The 20,958-nt window shown below is 36.8% G+C and overlaps 1 protein-coding gene and 1 pseudogene across 1 annotated transcript; one reads left to right on the top strand and one right to left on the bottom strand.

The window, feature by feature from the left end:
- Positions 1 to 925: 925 nt before the first annotated feature.
- LOC132314841 (uncharacterized) lies at positions 926 to 2,766 on the top strand (annotated as a pseudogene).
- Positions 2,767 to 3,178: 412 nt separating this feature from the next.
- Positions 3,179 to 20,524, bottom strand: LOC132311327 (DNA topoisomerase 6 subunit B). The gene is made up of 19 exons (XM_059809205.1): positions 20,317 to 20,524; positions 20,095 to 20,147; positions 19,406 to 19,503; positions 19,164 to 19,269; positions 15,626 to 15,763; positions 15,393 to 15,444; positions 15,160 to 15,224; positions 14,694 to 14,800; positions 14,449 to 14,551; positions 14,173 to 14,258; positions 12,861 to 13,057; positions 6,827 to 6,942; positions 6,616 to 6,701; positions 6,396 to 6,468; positions 5,524 to 5,615; positions 5,207 to 5,345; positions 5,039 to 5,133; positions 4,761 to 4,935; positions 3,179 to 3,521 (listed from the first exon to the last, which is right to left on the bottom strand). Exons 1-19 carry the CDS (start codon positions 20,408 to 20,410, stop codon positions 3,375 to 3,377), a joined length of 2,022 nt encoding a protein of 673 aa, XP_059665188.1. The 5' UTR covers positions 20,411 to 20,524; the 3' UTR covers positions 3,179 to 3,374.
- Positions 20,525 to 20,958: the final 434 nt, after the last annotated feature.

Genomic DNA, 20,958 nt, shown 5'->3' with positions numbered 1-20,958 from the left:
ATAATTACATATATGTACTAATGGGGCACAGTCTTGCACTTTTTCTTTTTTCTTTTTTCTTTTTTTAAATATGACTACAAATAATTCAAGATATATATATATATTACAACTGACACCTTCTGTTTTTCTACCTTTGTTGCAGGAAGAAATGGTATAAGAAATCATGAATAAAACCAATGAAAAATTTGTATCTTTTTACCACTTCTTGGGCATTTATGCAGTTGTTTTCCTCAGCTGTCTATCTGCTGCTATTGCTTACTTCATCTTACTTTGGCTAGCACATAAGCCTCCTTCCTTTCAACACTTCAGTTTTGTCTACATATGCGGAACATTTCACTGGTTACCATTCACCATTGTAGCATATGCAACTATGTTTGAAAGTGTTCCTTCTTCAAGCCCTTTTCAGTTTGCCATCGCGGTTTCAATTTCTTACCTGGCTCATGGTCTTATCCTCTGCTTGATCACCAGTGCTTCAACCCATGTTCTCTCCAAAACACAAGTTCCAAGCAGAGCACACCTTGAGTCTTGGCTTCATCATCGAATTATCATTGCTTGCCATCTCAGATTTGCCAAATTCCTTTCTGGAACAGAAGCCTTGTGCATGTATTTCCGCTTTTTGGGAGCAAAAATCGGCCAGCATTGTTCTATCAGAGCCATTAATCCTATCACAGAACCAAAATTGATTTCAATTGCTGATGGTGTCCATTTAGGCGACTTCAGCCGAATCATACCTGGACTCTATACCTCTAGTGGCTTTGTTCGCGGAAAAATTGAGATAAGGGATAATGCGGTTATTGGAAGTCAAAGTCTTGTCCTCCCTGGTTCTGTTATTGAGAATGATGTTATTCTTGGCGCGCTCTCAGTTGCACCAATGAGATCAGTTCTTCAAAAGGGGGGTGTCTTTGTTGGATCTAAAATACCAGTTATGGTAAAGAACAGCATGCATATTCTGGATGACCGGTTAGAGGAGATGGACTTAAAATATAAGAAGGTAGTCGAAAATCTTGCTGCAAATTTAGCTGCCACGACGCTAAAGGTCAGATCAAGATTCTTTCATCGAATTGGTGCTGCTGGAAAGGGATTCTTGAGGCTCTACAATGACATCCCTACTTCCAAGAACACAACATCTTCAGCCCCGGAAAGATTTACCCTATCATCATCCGTCACAGTAACAGCTTAAGTTACCACGATGATGCAAGGATTGATCTACGAGGTGCAGCAATAAGGATCCTTTCAGTTGGAGGTGGTCATGATACTCCACTTCTTGATCTGACATTAAAGACAGGCAAGGCGTTTAATGCCCGTACCATTGGAGACTTTGCAATGTGGCTTGTGTGTGGCAACGCAGCACGAGAAGAGTGTGTGAAGCATGCTCCACATGTCCGGGAAGCAATTTGGGACTCCCTCCGTGGTGCAAACTCATACACTGAGCTACATTATTATTCAACTTTTAGCAGGCTGTTTAGATTTAAAGATGGACAGGAAATGTATGTTAAATTCAAGTTGAGGCCTTTCGATGATAAGATTGGTGAGGATTTTGGTAAGGTGGAGCCTGTAGGAATACTTCCACCAGAAATTGGTTTTATCCCAAGGGAAGCAAATGATTCGCGCCCACTATTTTTCCTCGCTGAAGATTTTCAAAGCCGTGTGAATTCCCCTGACAGGGTTAGTTATGTCCTTCAACTGCAAGCCCGGGCAATCCTACAGGACGAAGGCATCCGTGACACTGCACTCGACTATACCAAGCCATGGGATGAAACAGAATTTCCATATATAGATGTGGGAGAGATTACTATTGATCAAATGCTTACTGAAGAAGAGTCAGAAAAGCTGGAGTTCAATCCTTACAGGCAATGCCACGAAGTGGACGTCATCCGGGCTACATCTTGCTCCCAGAGTGCTTCAATTGATCATGACCGCTCGATAGTGTACGAGATATGCCAGCATTTACGAAACAGGAAGCCATTTCCAGAGGCGTGGAAGGTCTTCCTAGAGCAATCCGACATGAAACCAGACCTTTCTGGTTGTCCAATGGCAGCAGCATTAGAGAAGGAAGATACCCAAAAAGTGAAACTGACAAGAAAATGGTATCAAACCTTGTAGCTCATTTTGGCTCAACCATTACTACAGACACTTCTGCCTAATTTCCTGATAGGGTTGGTCATCTTTGGTCCTCTAAACTGGGTTCTATACATGAAGGAGACAAAGAAGCTTCCTTTGCATTGGTTACTGCCTGTTTTCTGGGTTTATTCAGGGGTTTTAGCTGGACTAGTTTGTGTTGTGAACAAATGGATTTGGGTAGGAAAAAGGAGAGAAGGTGAGAGTGCGCTGATTTGGAGTAAAGAGATCTTTATGGACACTATATGGCAGGCCATAAGGACATTGGTTGGGGACTATTTTATGGAAATGACAAGTGGGTCTGCTCTGTTTGGGCTGTGGATGAGGCTGATGGGTTCAAGAATCAGGTGGGACCAAGGAGTGTATGTTGATAGCATGGGTGCTGTGATGAATCCTGACATGGTGAGGATTGAAAGGAATGGGTGTGTTGGGAGAGAAGCTCTGCTGTTTGGACACATATATGAAGGTGAAGGAGGGAAAGTGAAGTATGGGAAGATTAGGATTGGGGAAGGTGGGCTTGTGGGGACTAGAGCTGTGGCCATGCCTGGAGTGACAGTGGAGGGTGAGGGGAGTCTTGGTGCTCTTTCCCTGGCAATGAAGGGAGAGAGTGTTAAGTAAAGGTGGAAAGACTCTCCTGTGTAATATGATCAGTCGTGTTTGCGAGCTCTAATTTTATATGGCACCACTTAAACTCTGGTTAATGACCTAGCAAAAATTCTCCTAGTTTGTCAAAATATTGTAAGCCTCTTGTATTTTCTTTATATTTGAATAAAAAAGACTAAAAATTAATATTTATTTGAAAAATACCTCTATTTTTCATTCGCTTTCTTCAATTTCCTCTTGCAGTTCCTCTCTTCCTTCTATCTGAATTTGTAATCAAACTGAAGCTTGAAAGGGCTTCTGAAAAAAGAGATGGTTGGCTTGAGACAGTTGAAAAAAAGCTGAATTAACTACTTCTGTTTTATGCATCAAAAATGTATTGTCTGTAAATCGTATAAGAACTTGGTTGACGAATGGCATTGAGGATAATTATCCCAAAAGACAATACAGACAAATGGCATTGACACGAAAGAGACAATACTTTATTGTAAAAAACAAAAAATCAAGAACAAATTCATAATAAAGAAACTGTGTTATACAATCACATTCAACCCTCCATCTTGGGTATTCGATATTTAGATACAAGAAACATAGAATCAGAATGGTATGTGTAAAAGCAGTCCATTTTTATATCAACCAATCTGTCTGACAAGTTCCTACTGGAAGAGCCTGAAGACAAATATGGGACCATGGAAGTCAATGAAGCTATTTTCAGCTTCCAATGACTCTAAATATATAGGTTCTCTGGGTTCCTCATTCACCCCACTCTGTGTTGCATATTCCAATGCCATCTCATAGTCCACCTGCAAATACACATCCCAAAATGAAAAACATAGGAAATTTCAAGTCCATATTGCCACAATCATACGACATAAGAGTCTTGCTGTGGAGTAGAGAGAAAAATTGAAAGTTTCCTTCCAAATGTAGCAGTTGCAATATTCTAACAACAAAATTACACGAGTCTCATCAAAAATGCATAAGGGTGCTCAACCTATTTGATTTATTGACATGAGAAACAAGTGTAAGACAGCGCGGAGCATAGTTGTCAGGAAGTTTGAAACTAGAAAGGATGTGGAAGCTTATTTTCAGGGGACAGAGCCATGTCTGGCATGAAAACACACATCCGGTTAACACATGAATCATGTTTAAGAACTTCGAAGAGGAATCTCAGTGCCTTATTACGAAGGGGAAGGGGTAACATTCTCATCAGACCACATTTGCTTAAAAGCTACAAGTGGTGGCATGTTCAAGTTTAAGAGACTACTAATTTATATAGAAATTTCATGATAAATCCTCCATGAAAGTTCCTCAGTATAAGGTATTTTACCTAGAATGTATTCAATGGTACAATTGGCACAAAACTTTTATGCAATGAAAAAAAACACACACACATTACTCCTTTTAAGTGTTTAAGCTGTCGAAAAATTACTATCAATCAACTTGACTTGAAAATTTCAGAAGTACAGTTTGCTTGTGTTCAAGAAAGTAACACCATTCTGGGTGCTGATTTAGACCCGTTAGTCTCAGGTATAAAATTTGCTGTGGCCCAATTATAAGGTTTAAAGCTACATAATTACTACTAGGGAAACAAAGTTTTGCATGTGGCTCAGGCATATGGTTCAGTAAAAGTAAAGTACACATTGCATGCAATGCTAATCTGAACATGGACTACATGGTACATTCGATGAAACGACTCCATCTCCTTAAAATGGACTTGCTGAGATCATTTGATATGATTACCAATTTAAAGAAAAAAATGCACTGACTATACCAGATGGAACCCTCAATATGGCAGTAAGTGTAACCTTTCTCATTCAACCTAGGACTATGCCAGTTTTTTTATGCTCATTTCATCCAGAACACTTGGCACAGACCGAGGACCGGTTTGGCCAAACATCACATGCCAGCGGATGTGGTCACCATCATAGGTACTCAAGATATTGTGTCTGGAGAGGTGGATAGATAGGACTACGAGTTGCTAGATCAGGTTTTATTGCGAGCCAAAAGTACTACGAAAACATCCATACAACTAAGAAGCCCACCTGTTCGACATGTTGAGCCAGCTTTTCCCTGAGCGTGTCTTTTGTTATCACACGAGCTGACACTTTTTTTAGTAGTTCTGCATCCTCATCTTCGAAGCGTTTCTTCTTCGACGCATGTGAGTGTGCCATTTCTCTCAAGACATCATAGATAGCACTTGTAGCATCTGGAATGTACCTGGCACCAATAAAAAGAATTGATTTGAGACCACCTAATGAAACAAGAATGATTTTCACTGTTTAGCACATGGCATACAAGAACATAGACCAAGTGTATTTACCTGCTCAAATTTCGTTTTCTCTCCTGCTGCTCACGAGCCTGGATTTTCTTCACTATTTTGGATTTTAGTTGGACACAACACTGCTGAATAGAAGTCTGTAGAGGTAATATTGTTAGCGTACCGATTGTTTCAAGATTGCAATTCACTTCTTAACTGACAAACACCCACCTTAACAGCGGAAGCTATCTCTTTTATATCATCTCCAATATATTCCTTTCCCGTCCCTTTAAAAGGGATTTTTGTGCTTACAATGCTCACAAAGACGCCAATCTTATCTTGTGTCTGGTTAATCTTGTAACTATTCCAACTGACAGGAAATACTTCAGTTAGATATTCTGTGAGCAATGCACCATGACAACTCCTTATCACTCAACCTAGCCCAACCCCCACTCCCCCAGGAAAAATAAAAATAAAAATATCCTCCAAGTAAGAGCATGTATAAGAAAGGACTTCAAATTTCTTTTCGTACAAATATAATGTCTTACTTGATTCTCTTCAGGGCTGTCCTGGTGACAACATCAGCACCTTGTTCAAATAGAAGTGGAATCCGGTTTGCAAATCTAAATATATTCAACCCCTAGAATTTAAGCAAGCACAGTTGATCTACAAATGTCAGTAACTGGACTAACGAGTGAAGAAGGAATTTTAACCTTGTGACTAGCTTTCTACTATACTAAATATATAGTAAAGCAAATACAGCATGCTTAAAAGATCAGTAGTTACTAAATGAAGTTTGTAATTTGAATCAGCCATCTGAATGGTCTATTAACTATAATGAAAAAACACATTCTCACCAGACTTGGACAATAATTTTGACAGCTAGGTAAGTTATATGGCAAATTGAATAGAATAATAAATAATAAATAAATAAAGAAAAGAATAAAGAAAGAAAAAGTAAAAAGGAAACGTTCCAGCTTTAAGTCAGTCGCCTGCATGCATAGGATTATAGCAATTGATGGCTGTAGCCAAATCACACTGACCAATCTAGTATAAACTCCATGTCTATTTATTGAACAAAATGCAACCTCGCAATTCCAAATACATACCTGATTTTAGAGCTGTGCATTTAACATTAATAGAGTTGCTACATTCGAGGGTGGAGTACATCCCATATGTAAAACATGACCATCTTGTGAAGTGGATAGGTTTTCAGTAACATAAAAAAATTAATACTTCATACGATTAGTATGTTTGCTACTGTCATTAAGTCAAATACAGCAGCTAGTGCACTAGACCGTTAAACAAAAGTGCTTGCTTGTCAAGAGGGTATCTTTAGGAATCCATGTAATAGTGTAATAAATATCGAAGAATTTAAGTAGCCCAAAATTATCACGTAGGCTACTGGAAAATCACTTACATGCTTAACATCTTTTCCACCCACACTGACTCCAGCTTCCACAATGAATGGGTGACCTTCAAAAACGTGAGCGCTGCACAAGAATAAATTGTGTATGTTGCTCACAATTATTTAATTTAAATATCCTATTATCCTAGACTTGCTACAATGTCATATACAAGTCAGCATGATAAAAAAATATGAAAGAGGTAGATGTGGAAAGCTCAATATCAGATACAACCTTCCAGAATAAGTTGCAACCATGTCTGGATGCAGCTCTTTTATAATTCCAAGACGAAGATTGTATTCCCCAGCAGGACTGAGACACTGCAAATAGGTTACTATTGATAATATAAATTTAAAACGATAGGGATAATAATAAATACAATACAATAACATTGGAATTAATTATAACAGAAAAAACAAATAATAAAACACAAAGAACAGCTTACATCACCACTAGGGTCATCAAATTTAGCTTGACGGAACAACTGATGTATGCGTACTATTTGTTGAGAGGTTAGAGATTTTACAGGCATTTTTGGTGTAAAATCCAGACCCATTTCTCCTGAAACATCAGAGCATCATTTTGTAATGAATTAATGTAAGCATCATGCAACATTACATGTATGAACACATCAAACAAATCAACATCATTAAACGGATTAAATTGCAACAATTTAAAATATGTTAAAGAACCAATTGGTGCCCCATGGAAAGCATACAAATTTAGAATAGAATCACGCACTCAACTGATGTATCAAGACACATAATTGTTTGACAAGATGCACTCAAGTAATACATCTACCGCTTTATTTGTCCATCGACGATTGAACATATCGTGAATATAATAAGTGCGTACACTCCTCAAGGAGCATTAGATGACACTACAAAGAAACTCTTTTGGGACTAGTTAGATGAGTTGATGCAAGCTATACCTAATCATGAGAGCATTTTCATAGGCGGTGATTGTAATGGACATGCAGGTGTTGATAGGATAGGACATTCACGAATCCATGGGGGATATGGTTTTGGAGAGCGAAATGAGATAGGAGAAACACTTCTAGACTTTGTAAAAGCATATACCTTAACTATAGCTAACACTTCCTTTGAAAAAAGAGGAGAGCATCTAATAACATTTCAAAGTGGATTAAGTAAAACACAAATTGTATAGAAGAAGGCAATAGGCCTAATGTAAAGATTGTAAAGTGATACTGGGGAGAGCCTCACAAACCAACATCGCATACTACTTAATTTTAGACATATTAAGTGGAGGGAGTTAAAAGGTAGTAAAGTAACCACATTTGAAGAACAAATACAAAAGGAAAATCAAAGGGATTGCAATGATGATGTAAATAACTTGAGGCTCAAAATGGCATTATATATTAGAAATAAGGCAAAAGAAGTTTTGGGCAAAACTAAAGGAGAGAAATTCATTAAGAAAGAGACATGGTGGTGGAGTGAGGCAACAAAAAAAAAAGGGCGCACTAAAGCATGACTAAAAAGTAAGCTAAAAGAAGACTTACACAAATATAATAAACTCAAATGTGAAGCAAAGAAGATAGTAAGTAAAGATAAACAAAGCTCAAATTAGATGTATTAAGGACATAGATAGCACAATACTAATCAAAGAAAGTGATACATTAACTAGATAGAATAGTTATTTTCAAAATTTATTCCTTATTTTGAAATTGATAAGTATGTATTGCATAGTTTAGTTATCCTTTATATACTTATAATTAATATGCTTATGATCACACAAGCACCTTACTTCGATCAGACTCGCGCCATATGTTGCAACTTGCGCCTAGGCTCCAGACGACCTTTGACGCCTTAGTGTGCCTTGAGCCTTTAACCATTTATTGAACAGAATGGAATACAAATCCAAGGAGAATGTTCTAAGCTTAATTCAGAAATTGATGCTAACAACCAGAAGACTGTCAATGCTGAATTTCTATGAGTACGGAGTCTCCTGATCCTAACTCTGATAATTGTAATCTTGTTGATTTGAATCCCATCAGAGATATCTCAGATACTTCCCCAGTGTTTGAAGTCCATTCCCTGGGGATAATGAACAGCCAAGATATTCAGATTGTCATTCCTTTGCCTCAGCAGTGACCTTATCTCCCAACAAATTTGTGACTCTAAATGAAGTTAATACAGAGATTGAGATTGACCACTCTCCTAGCAACAATGCTGCTCAGCAAGAAGCTGTCATACAACAAAACTCAAAGGGAGGAAAAGAAACCGATAACAAGAAGAGTAACCAGAGTAATAATAACCAGAACGATTCCACCAGTAAAAAAGTTGGCCAGAATAATCAGAAGAATGCTGATAAGCAGGGTTAACAAGGGAGTTATTACTCCCTAAGGAGGTAATTCTCTTCCCTTCTCTATGTAAGGGTGCTGGAACATTAGAGGGCTTAGTAGCCCTAGTGAAGAACAAGAAATAAGGAATGTTCTTAGACAATTTAATTTAGCCATTATGGGAATTCTTGAGACCAGAGATAGAAGTATCAATAAGAATAAGGTGCTGAAAACCTTAATTCCTAATGATTGAATTTTGTTTGATGATTATAGAAAATTTACCCTGGTTAGAATTTGGCTCTGCTGGCATCCAAGCAGAGTGGATTTGCATATCCTTAGTCACTCGGGTCAGGCAATTCACTGATTTTTTTTTTATTAAGGATTTCAATTCTCATTGCATTCTATCTTGCATCTGTGGGGAGCACACTCTTGCTCTTACAAGACACTTACGGAATGATCTCATCCGCATTGCTTCCATGGCATCAAATTCTCCTTGGATTACCTTTTATGACTTTAATGTCATCCGTTCAGCTTCAGACAAAATGAGTGGGTCCCTTGATTGGCCTAACTCAGCTTTTGAGTTTCAGAAATGTACTAAAAAAGCTGAGATTATGGATTTAGCATTTAAAGGCCTGTTATTTACTTGGAATAATGGCAGACCTGGGCAGGATTGCATCTGCAGAAAAATTGATAGAGTTTTGGTCAATGATGCCTGGAATCAGGCTTTTCCTAACTCTGAAGCTTATTTTCACCCCCAAGGTCTGTCAGACCACTCGTTGACGACTGTGTCTTTGAGTCAGCTTGCTCAGAAAACTAAGAAACTCTTTAAGTTTTTCAACTTCATGACTGAAGCTGATGATTTTATGCAACTTCAGTGGCCAGAATCTGGAATGTTAGAGTTGGAGGTTGTCCCATGTTTAGGGTATACCATAAACTCAAAACTTCTTAAAACTGAACTCAAGAAGATCAACAGAAAGCAGTATAGTAATTTATCCAAAAGAACCCTTCAAGCCAAGAATAACATGCATCTTATCCAAACTCTCCTCCAATCAGATCCTATGTCAGTTGACCTTAGTCAAACAGAGAAAGTTAGTATTAATTTATACTAAACTAAGTGCTGCTGAAGAGTCCTTTAAACAGAAGTCCAGGGTACAATGGCTCAATCTGGGAGATCAGAATATTAGTTTTTTTCTTTAAATCCATGAACTCTAGAAGGGATGTGAACCAGATCAGATCTTTGACTACAGCAGATGGTTTTAACTTCTATCATGTAGAAATTATCTGATAGTAAAGATGAAGCTGTGAATTTCTATCAGGATTGGCTCAATGGTGACAATCAATTATCCACTGATATCTCTCCATGATTTTCTAAAACTCTTCCAAATGATTTTCATAATGATTTAGTGGCTGATATTTCTCCAGAAGAGGTCAAAGAGGCAATCTTTTTCATGAAAGATGGAAAGAGTCCTGGCCCGGATGGCTATACCCCTCACTTCTTCAAAAAATGCAGGGATATTGTTGGTACCAAGGTTACCTTGGTTGTTCAATTCAGGTTTTCCTCAGAGAGAATTCTTTTTTCTTTTCTTTTTTTGATAAGTTTCCTCAGAGAGAAGTCTTAAAGAGATGAATTCCACAGCTCTTACCATGATCCCTAAGTCTGGTAATCCTTTTTCTCTTTCTGATTGCAGGCCAAAAGCCAATTGTAAACACCCTATATAAATGCATCACTAAGATCTTAGCCAATAGACTCAAGCGTGTGCTTAACCTCCTCATCTCCCCAAACCAGACTGTTTTCATCCCCCACATAAAAATCTCAGATAACATTTTTAACTCCCAAGAGCTATTGAGGGACTATCACAAAATTCAAAACCCGGCTAGAGTTGCCCCCAAAATTGACACTAGAAAAGCCTATGATACCCTGAGTTGGAACTTCATTATTGCTTCCCTTCAAGTTACGAATTTTCCTCAGAAATTTATAGAATGGATTTACATGTGTATCTCATCTCTTTCTTTCTCAGTGGCTATAAATGGTGAATTATTTGGGTACTTTAGAAATAGCAGGGGTATTAGACAGGGTAATTCTATCTCACTCTCACCCTACATCTTTGTTCTTTGTATGGAAGGTCTGAATGGGCTTTTTCAACAGGAAGTTGCTGCTGGAAATTTCAATTATCATTGGAGATGCTCAGACATTGCTCTCATTCTTGTATGCTTTGCTGATGATTTGTTTGTCTTTTCTGAAGGGAACTTGGAATATGTACAAACTGCTAACAGGGTCAACAATCTTTTGCTTCTCAGCCAGGCCTTTATCCTAATTTCAGCAAGAGCAGAATTTACATGAGTGGTGTTTCTGATCTTGATAAACACTATATTCTATCTGCAGTGGACTTCTCAGAGGGTACATTACCAGTTAAATACCTTGGGGTTCCTTTGATAACTTCAAGGCTTAAAAATAATGATTGCAGATGTTTAATTGTAAGAATAACAGCTAGGGTCAGAAACTAGACCTCCAATTGGCTATCTTACTCAGACAGATTGCAGCTTATTAAGGCTGTGTCATTCTCCATTCAGGTTTATTGGACCTCTCACTTCATCCTTCCAAAGAAAATTTTGGATGCCATACAGCAAACTCTTAGAAGATTTCAATGGAAGGGAACTAGTTTGAACAGATGGGGATGCAAAGTGGCTTGGTCTGAGATCGGTGGGCCTTTCAGTGAGGGTGGTTTGGGGATCAAATATTTGCACTCATGGAACAAAGCTGTCATTGCTATGAATACCAACTACCTGCTTGAAGGTCTGATTTCCAATTCAGAAACTATATGGATCAAATGGATCTACTCTTACCTGTTGAAATGGAAGAATTTTTGTACTGTTAAATGCCCAGCTCTGCCTCTTGGATTTGGAAACATATTTTACTTCAGAGAGACTCTCTAAGGTCCAAATTCAAGCACTTACTTGTTTCATGCAAAGAAACTTCTCACTGGCAGACTATTGGCTCCCATGTGGAGCTATTAGTGCAAGGGCACAGAATTATTGATGACACTGGGATTCCTCATGAAACTGGCCTACTTCTGATCAGCAGAATATTAGGGATATCAAAGCTCTGCTTGATTCCATCCCTATTCCTACTGGTCTGGGCACTGATAAGGTTATTTGGGCTGATACCAACAAACCTTTTTCTATCAAGGATGCATATGAGTCCTTCAGAATTCATAGAGACGGATGGAAATGGGCTGGGGCTGTTTGGTTTAAAAAGGCTATCCCAAGACACTCTTTTCTCCTTTGGTTAGCAGCTAAAAATAGGCTGCAAACCAATTTGTTGATGCAATGGGGTCTAAACCAAAATAATACCTGTATTTTATGCAGAAATTTTCCTGAAACTTTATCACATTTGTTCTTCCAATGCTTTTATTCTCTCAAGATTTGGAATGCCCTAGCCTCTTTGGAAGGATTTAATTCGCCCTATACATGGTCCCTTAGTATGTTACTTGATTGGACCTCTGCTCACTGCAAAGTTAAGCAAGACTGGAGGAACCGGGTTCACAAGATTGGTTTGCTGCTTCAGTATATCATCTATGGAGAGAGGGAAACAATAGAAGATACTCCAACAGCTTCTTGGATGATAAAACCACTCCGACTAAGATTTGAAAAGACATTAAACTGAAGATGCAGTCTTCTTGGAGTAATTTTGATCTGCCTTTCCATATTTTTTACTCCTGGTCTTCTAGGCACTGTTTCTGGGCTTGTTTTCTTGTTTTTTTTGACATTAGTGTTTGCCGTCTTCCTTTTGTACTTTGATTCTCTTTTACAAAATGCTCCATCATTAAATAAGAAAAGGGAAAAAAGTACTAATAATAATAATAAATAATAAAAAATAATTAAAAAAAAGGAAAAATACATCATAATCTCAGTTGCTAAATGAGGTTTCCCAATTAATTAAAATGTAAGAGAACATATGATTTTCATGACACAGTGTTACGCCACATGACTTATAATTGTACAAGTCATTTCATTTGACATGCCAATTGACTGATAAATGTTTCACAAAAGTGAGAAAGAAAGACCACTTTAAGAACTTTCACTACTTTATTCAGTGTAGCATTATGCCACATGACACTTAAATGCAACTTTCTAACATGCACCCCAGTAGAGAGATAATAAATCAGCTTCAAATTCTTACCAATCAAACGTTCAGCATAGGGTTTTCCTATATTCACAAACTCATGCTGAAGAAACTGCAAAAGGTTCTGCTTTGAAGTTTCAGCAATAAGGCGTTTGATGAGTAGTAAATCAACAGCTGATGGATGGTACCTTGTCTCCAGAGGAACTGGAGGCATTATATCTGTTCTTCTTGCAAATCTTATAGTGATATTTTTACTTCATAACAGGAAAAAGCTGTTAGTTCATTTAGCATAAGACAATCATGTAGGGTGCATGCGCGCGTGCCATGGTTGTCAAAATTACAATCCAGATCGCAGGATTACAATATCCTACGATCCCAATTTGTTAAATCGATCAGATCACATGAAAAATCATTTGGAAGCAGGATCACAATAGGATCGGAAGTAGTATTGCATATGATCATAGGATCCAACCAATCCTAAGAAATCGTGTTGTTTTGTTCTTCTTCTAAATTAATTTGGGGCTACATTCCATTCAGGGCAAAGAAATTTTATGCTTTTAGTATAAAGGCCAACTCTTCACCCTAATTGCATTTGGGAAAAATAAATAAATAAAAACAATAACAAAAAGCAGAACCAAATGTCAAAGGTAGACATGATCCAGCTTTGAACTTCAAAGGTATGGCTCAAAATTTCAAAAAGTTCCTATGTTGCTCTGTTTTTTATTTCATTTTTTTCTTTATTTTTTTAAACAAAAAGCAGAGAGAACTTCGTTCTTGCACCTATTCTTTGCCCATTCTAATCCAAAAAGAGAGAGACGTCTTTTTTTGTCCCCCTGTTGTTCTCTCTCTCTTTCTGTGTTTTGTTCTTTTTCCTGAACCAAAAAACAGTCTTTTCAACTAATTTGCTCAAATAATTAGGCAATTAAATTGCTCTCTTCTCTCTCTGTTTCTCTATTCCATTACTCTATTTGTTTAGGCTCTACTATAATTGCTTCTATGAGATTATGCTTAGCTATGTTTTTGTATAAAGAAAATAAAGAAATTGGTTTCAAGTGTTTTCCATGCATGTTACAGTCTTATTATATTTTAGTGTTAATTGAATTTCACTAGAATGTTGATGGTGTTGGTGTTTAGCCTTATCTCTATTTATTTTGAAGAATTTTTTATAATAAAGTTAGTTTGAGTTGCATTTTGCTACTTTTGTAGAAACCTAAAATCCTCAAACCGATCCTATGGACCCCCCATCAATCCCACATAGAATCTCAACTTTGACAAATGTGCACTCGCGCATGCGTGCGTGTGTGAGTGTGTGTGTGTGTGTGTGTGTGTGTGAGAGAGAGAGAGAGAGAGAGAGAGAGAGAGAGAGTACTCTGATGTGTCAGCTACAAATTTAAAGAGAAATTGGGCATAGGGTGTGATAACAGCCATTTGACGCATATAATGCAATATCTTGGACTGGAAAAAGAACCAAATAAATAAATAAATAAATAAGCTAGTAGTCAATAATTATTATTGGTAACTATTCCCAACAACTTCATCACTAGTGATCTAAATTAATTGCCTAATTTGTTTATATTAAAGTTCTCCAAGTAAAGAAAGATACAAAAAGAAATCATGCGATATGGGCAACTTAAGTAATACATACACGGTAAGTTGTCCAATTTCCCTCGATAACAACTTGGATTTCAGCTCCATGCCACCTTTCTTTCTTGTCCCGTTTTTCATGCAAATGAATGTGAGGGATGTTTCTAAATTTGAAAGAAGCAACAATTATATTGTGAAGAAAGAACTATCAAAATGCATTGCCCCCAGACCATATTCACATGTATGTAATTATAGTTGTAGATTCTGAAATACAGCCTTTTGTCATACATAAATTTTAAATCATACCGATGGATATCTATATCCAGCCTGCAGAATGAAATAAAATTTTGACCCTTCAGTGACGAGGATATCTCAATTGGAAGTCCTGTACTCATCTTGGACCAAATTAGAGCCTGCAAAAGTCCAGCACAGATAAAATGGCAATGCTTATCAGGTTTTAAGCAAAAGTCTATGGTAGATCAAACTGTTATTTGCATTATGTCGCGACAATCAAACGGAGAGGAAAAGGAACTAGACTGCACAAAGAAATCAGATGGATGGGCTTTCTATCTGAAACATCAAAAAATGAGAAAGCGTGTTTGCACAAATTCTTACGTAAGAGTTGCAGGACGACAAGAAAGGGGAGCTGAAGTTATGAATTGCATGGGAGAATCAAGTTAATCAACATCATTTGCAATACAATATAAAATTGCCTTATCAATTATAAGAGATCAAAGTACCATAAAATGGCGATAAGATGACAAAACATTACCATCTTAGCACCCAGTCCAAACTTTCCTCGTGTTTGCTTCAAGCCATACTTTGTTCCAGACAGAACTGCATGAACAGATTCTCTTACAACAAGCGAATAACGAAGATCTCACTTCTAGCAAAACTCAATGTCATTTACAAAAATTGCTAAGTTTATCGAGGTAAAGGTTAAAACACATGCTAAAAAAGTAATTTGATCAAATTGAAACTGGATATAGAATGTCACTTCCAAACCTCGTCCAAACATGTTAGGGATATCATCATGTGGCATTCCTTTTCCATTATCCTGTATTTGGAAAAAAGTACAATCAAGAGTGCCAACCATAGAGAAATCATTCACACTGATTTTGGTCCAATCAAATGAAAAACAGTTGAATCACACAAGAAACTTATTACAACGCTCATAAATATAAAGGAAAAAGAAAGAAAGGCATCCTAACAGATTTTGAAAAGGAAATATATCACACCTTACAAGTCACCCTGTAAAACGAGGCCTCACCTCGACCCTTAACGGCCTTTGATGCCGATTGCTCTTTCGCCTTCTTACCAATGGCAGCATTCTTTGCCTGAATTTCATGATTGCGGGCTTCCTTGGCTATTCGTTTCTAGAAGGCAGGAAAAGAAACATAACAGAACAAATTTGAGACAACTTCCAGAAATTATATTTATCATCTGACAAAGTTTGTGATATAATATTCCTCACACAAAATCACTGCTTTCAAGACCAAAGGACTCGATATTGAACAGTGGAATGCCCAAGAGTCCTTGTCCAAGTCAATGGTTTGTTAGGACTTATTGCCATCAGTAGCACTATGACTCGCGCGTTCCATGTCAACAGGTCTGTATTTATTATTAGTCAAAATCTTCTTTTAAATTTTAATCAAAGTTAGGTTCAGTTAGTATTATTTCAATCTTCCAATCAGCATTAGACTGATTCAATGGCTTCAATTGAAGACAAATTAAGATTGCCTGAAACTCGTATAGTAAGGTATATAGTAAGACCAAGTACGTATAATTCACAGATAAATTAGCTTAACAAAATCGGAAACTATACATTTAAATTGATAAACTCTGACATAAGAGATCCATTTGATGTTGACCTCTCAAAATGTAAGTGTTTTAGTATGATTTTGAGCTTATTGACATTATCTGTATACACATCAGAATAATAGATCAATCAGTACCTTATGGGTTGAGAGAGATCTCCCTCTTGGAAAGTGACTGACTGTTCCCAATCTAGCGAGAAAGGACTGATCCCTCATGAGTCAAATACTGATCCATGGTGCATGGTTTTAGAAAATATTTTTTTTTTTTTTTTGATAAGTAATGGTTTTAGAAAATAATGAGTTTAAAAGTTTAATAAGACCTCTAAGTAGGAATTGATCACTCCACTACTTGACATTTTCAAATGCTTTAAGATGTCGGGTTTCAGTGTCTCCCTTGCACTCCAAAAGCCTCAATATTCCTAAAACATCAGAGAACCCTGGATTTGTTGATCCTACTCCAACAAGGGTACTGATATTTATCTATATCAAAATTTAAAAATAATGATAGCTTCAATATTCACTACAAGAAACATATATTATTTTAGTGCTTTTTATGATAATTATATTGGTCAAGTACACAAAGTATCACCTGATTTTATTGCACCAACATAGTATTAGGCAAACTGAAAGTGGCTTGGTGTTGCCTACTAATGATGATGGTAAGAGACCCACAACCAAGACATTACACATCTTGGCAGTCACATATTCTTTCTAAGTTGAAGACTAAGAATTTGAAAAGGGAGTACCAAATTCCAAGTAGAGATCTTTAGCACATAACATAAATGCCAGATCTCACTCTGCATAAATTCAACAACAAATAATTAATTGCTTTACAAATCATTGTTTACCATACCCAATCCTTGCATGCAATTGATTCAAACTCAATTTAAAATTCATATTCAATTCCTTTTGAAAAAGAGAGTTCAACGCCCATGCTAGAGGTGCATAATAGTAACTACGAAGAAGAAGAAGAAGAAGAAGAACAGAAACAAGTTCCTCCTACATCTCTCCTTTGGCATCTATAGCTCCCTCGTCTTCTGCACAACCTGTGCTAATTCCAGCCACTGGGTGATACACTGATATCCTTTGGATGAAACAAAGGATGATGGGTTCTATGTCACTTGCACTTTGTAAGATCACCAAGCTTATGTTTACTCATGCTTTAATGAGATCCATGGTCATATAGATAATAATGATGGAGAGTTTCATCATGAACTGATTGGTCAAATAGAGACAATTATATAAGATTTCACGAGAATTGAAGAATACTTTTGTGATCTTGGTGGTGGCGGTGGCGGTGGTGCTTAGTTTTCTTTAATTGTGGTACGAGTGAGTTACGAGAGAAAGCAGCACTGCAGCAGTGCATTTCCACCCCCAAGTCGATTTTCAACTACTTTGAGAGAAAGATCCATAGCAAAATAAATGGGTGGAAAGCAGCTTATTTATCACCCGGAGGCAGAGAAGTCCTTATCAAAAGCATGTTGCAGGCAGTCTCAGCTTACACAATGGCATGCTTCAAACTCCCTACGGGCTTGTTTGGTACAGAGGAATGAAATAAGGTAGGAATGGAATGACCATTCTCATTCTCTTGTTTGGTTATGCATGGCTTAAAAAGGAAAACTATCTATATATATATATGTAAACCAAATAAATATATATATTTATATATGCGTAAATATATATTTTATTTCTCTTCTCTTTTTTTCAATCTTCCAAACACGATGTATATTTGAAAACTGAGGAGGGAATATCAAAAGAAGTTGCCTTTTATTGGATCTCTCTCATCGACATGGAAATTTACTCTCGTTTCAACAACATGCATCTCTCTCATCAACATATGTCGGTGCTTTATCTCCTATCACTGTCCATGGATGCAAATCGCCAGCTTATTGGTCATCGATTGACTTCAATGAATCAAATTGCCGGTTGTCAGCCGTCGATCTACTTAATGGTTGATTTTCGGCTGATTTCGGATTGGTCGTCGATTGACTTCCATGGCTAATTTTGCGCTGATTTCGGATTGGTTGTTGACACCCTTCAATGGGTGATTTGGTCTTCAATGTTCTTTAACATTGATTGCCTTCAATGTCGAATGCAAAACTGCTAGGGCTTGAGTTGTTTGAGAAAAGTGTGTTAGCAATCACATCGTTCAAGGAAAACAATTTTTAATATTATTTTTACTCCGTATTTTTTTAAGTGGGAATGGATTGCCCATTCCTTTTGTTGGAAAGTGGAATGATTTTGATAGAATGACCATTCTCTGAGAAAGGTGGAGAATGGGCATTCCATCTTTAAAATTACTTTCCAAACAAATGAATGGAATTAAAAGCATTCTATTCCACTTTATTTCATTCCATTCCCACCAACCAAACTAGCCCTAAGAATGTCTGTAAGGTGATCAAAAAGCAGATCTTTAAGCACTGGTGCAGGTGAGCATTAGGTCAATGGGAATTAGGTTGCTAAATTTCGTGTCTAACACTTGAGGCTGTTATTTTATTTCTTTTTTTGTTAGAAATTGAATGTTAGCTAGTGTCAGCTAGTTATCTCTTGTCGAAGGACCTAATCAGAAGTAAAGCTATATTCAAGGGCAAAAAGGCAATCTTCAAGTCCAAGGGTAAAAAAGTAAATTTGACACTCATATATGCACTCACCAAGTACATTGGTTTGGTCAATAATTTACTATTTGCTTTAAGTTGCATGTGATGCTTTGTGAAGTAATGTAGTCGATGAATTTCTTTCTCCCTCACCCCAAAGTTGACGACCATACGATTTCACCCATGTCGGCATGGATATTATGGCTCTCTCTCTCTCTAATTGAACCGAAAAACTACACAAATCAAATCATGTACTAGCCAAGTAAGATAATTTAACAGACATCAAACTCCATTTGCCAATCGCAAACTTTGATCAATTTAAATATAACTGTGCCACAACATTTAACACATTCAAATTTACACACCTCACGAGCCTTGGCTGTCTCAAAATCATCATAAAGTGCCTCATCAACGCGTTCACGATCAACAAGACCAATCATAGAATTAAACTTGCTTCTCCCAATTTCTTCACTACAGCAGCAAAGAATTGAAAATAGTAAGACTAAAGTATTAAATGACATGCATGATTATCTCATATGTTAAAGCTTGCCTACCTAAGTCATGCTGATATCCATACTAGGAATATGCACAAATGAAAAGCACTTACATTGTTACTTCTACTACAGGAAGCTCAGATATGGATTCGGCTGAATCAAGTGCATTTTCAACAAGTTCTCTCACAGTAGTGTAGAGGGATTTCCCTGGCTGAAAGCAAAATAAAATGCAGAAATTGACGATTGAAGGAGAACAGAACAGCTACGAACTTGAACTAACAGATTTCTATACAGTACTAACAGATTTCTATACAGTTTTCCGGAATTTGACTTTGCCCCTGATTCACCGAATTTAACAACCAACTTCAGACAATTTAAATTTGCAAAGTCTCTTAGTTGGCTAATATTTATCTAGTTTTCACCCAAATAGAGAAATAAATGGGAAATTTCTAATTTCCCCACAAAAAAAAAAAAAAAAAAAAAAAAAAAAAAAAAATTGAATTTCAGAAATTTACAACAAAAAAGTTTTTCCAATCAAATTAATTCAATCGAGGCACCGGGCTAGATATAAATTCGCTAATTACTCTCCTATTACTAACACCATGCTTCCATCATCACAGATGAGAGATTATATATTTAATGCAACAAATAGTACATATCAAAATTATTCAGCTACTACAAGTACTGAAAAAAAATAAAAAATAAAATAAAAATTTACCCTTCACATAAAATCCCAAAAAAAAACCTCAAAACCATTAAAATTCTAACCCACAGAAATTATACAGGAGGCAAAGAAACTCACATTGTCAAACCCAGCAATGTTCTTGTTCTCTGCAAAGAACTCAGCTGGTGATTCTGCAGGAAAACAAATGAATCAGCCGAACCCAAATTGACACACAGAAATCTCAAGCAATACCGATATATACAAATAAATAAATATATGCAAAAATGTAGATGTAAATAACTATTTATATACAGAGAGAGAGAGAGAGAGAGAGAGAGAAAGAGAGAGAGAGAGACTAACTCTGTTTAAGAACGCTTTCCTTGGGTTTTCTAGGGGTCTTCGATTTGCCTTTCTTTGCTTCGATTGGGCTTTCACTGCTCCCACCTGTGTCCATTGAATGAAAATTCACCAGAAGAAAAAAAAAATTTGGGGGAATGGAAAAATTGCTGAAGAAGAAGGCCCAAAGCTAGGGCAAGCTGAAGCCAGACTACTGTGTTGTCATCTACATAGCAATTGATGGTTTTGTTGACTTTGTAGAAGCTTTAATCAGGACACAGGGTGGTGGACCTAATATCCAACGGATGAGATTGTTAGATAAAAGTAGAACATTCTTAGCTACTGGCTACCCGAAATGTGACGCAAATCCAACGGCTAATATCAGTAATGTAAATTAAATTTGGTAGAGAGTATTTCAGGTAAACATTACTTCTTCTACCACTTTTTGCCGCCAATTTTGTTGTACATAATTTAGTAACAAATTCGTACAGGATTAGTTTGGTTAGATTAACATAGAAGACAGGAAAAGAAATTAAAATATTTTAATTTTAATTTCTTTAGAGAATGGATATCAAAAAAAGTATATTTTGTAAAAAATTAACTCCATGTTTTTATAAATTTTTCCTTCAAAAACACAAAAAAGTTTAGATTTCTTAAGAAAGTTAC

This window comes from Cornus florida, unplaced genomic scaffold (assembly GCF_030987335.1).
Source record: "Cornus florida cultivar Cherokee Brave unplaced genomic scaffold, ASM3098733v1 CherokeeBrave_3.0.0_Hap2_Chr06, whole genome shotgun sequence".
NCBI classification, from domain to species: domain Eukaryota; kingdom Viridiplantae; phylum Streptophyta; class Magnoliopsida; order Cornales; family Cornaceae; genus Cornus; species Cornus florida.
This window is presented reverse-complemented; position numbering and strand designations above follow the sequence as displayed.

Bases quoted from the DNA above. Each gene is read 5' to 3' on its own strand.
- LOC132311327 (XM_059809205.1), bottom strand. From the start codon at position 20,410: ATGGACACAGGTGGGAGCAGTGAAAGCCCAATCGAAGCAAAGAAAGGC. The intron at 6,469-6,615 runs GTTGTATCTGAT...ATTCTTGTGCAG, and splicing joins GTTGCAACTTATTCTGGAAG to CGCTCACGTTTTTGAAGGTC. The intron at 5,616-6,395 runs GTAAGTGATTTT...CTTAAATTCTAG, and splicing joins GTGGAAAAGATGTTAAGCAT to GGGTTGAATATATTTAGATT.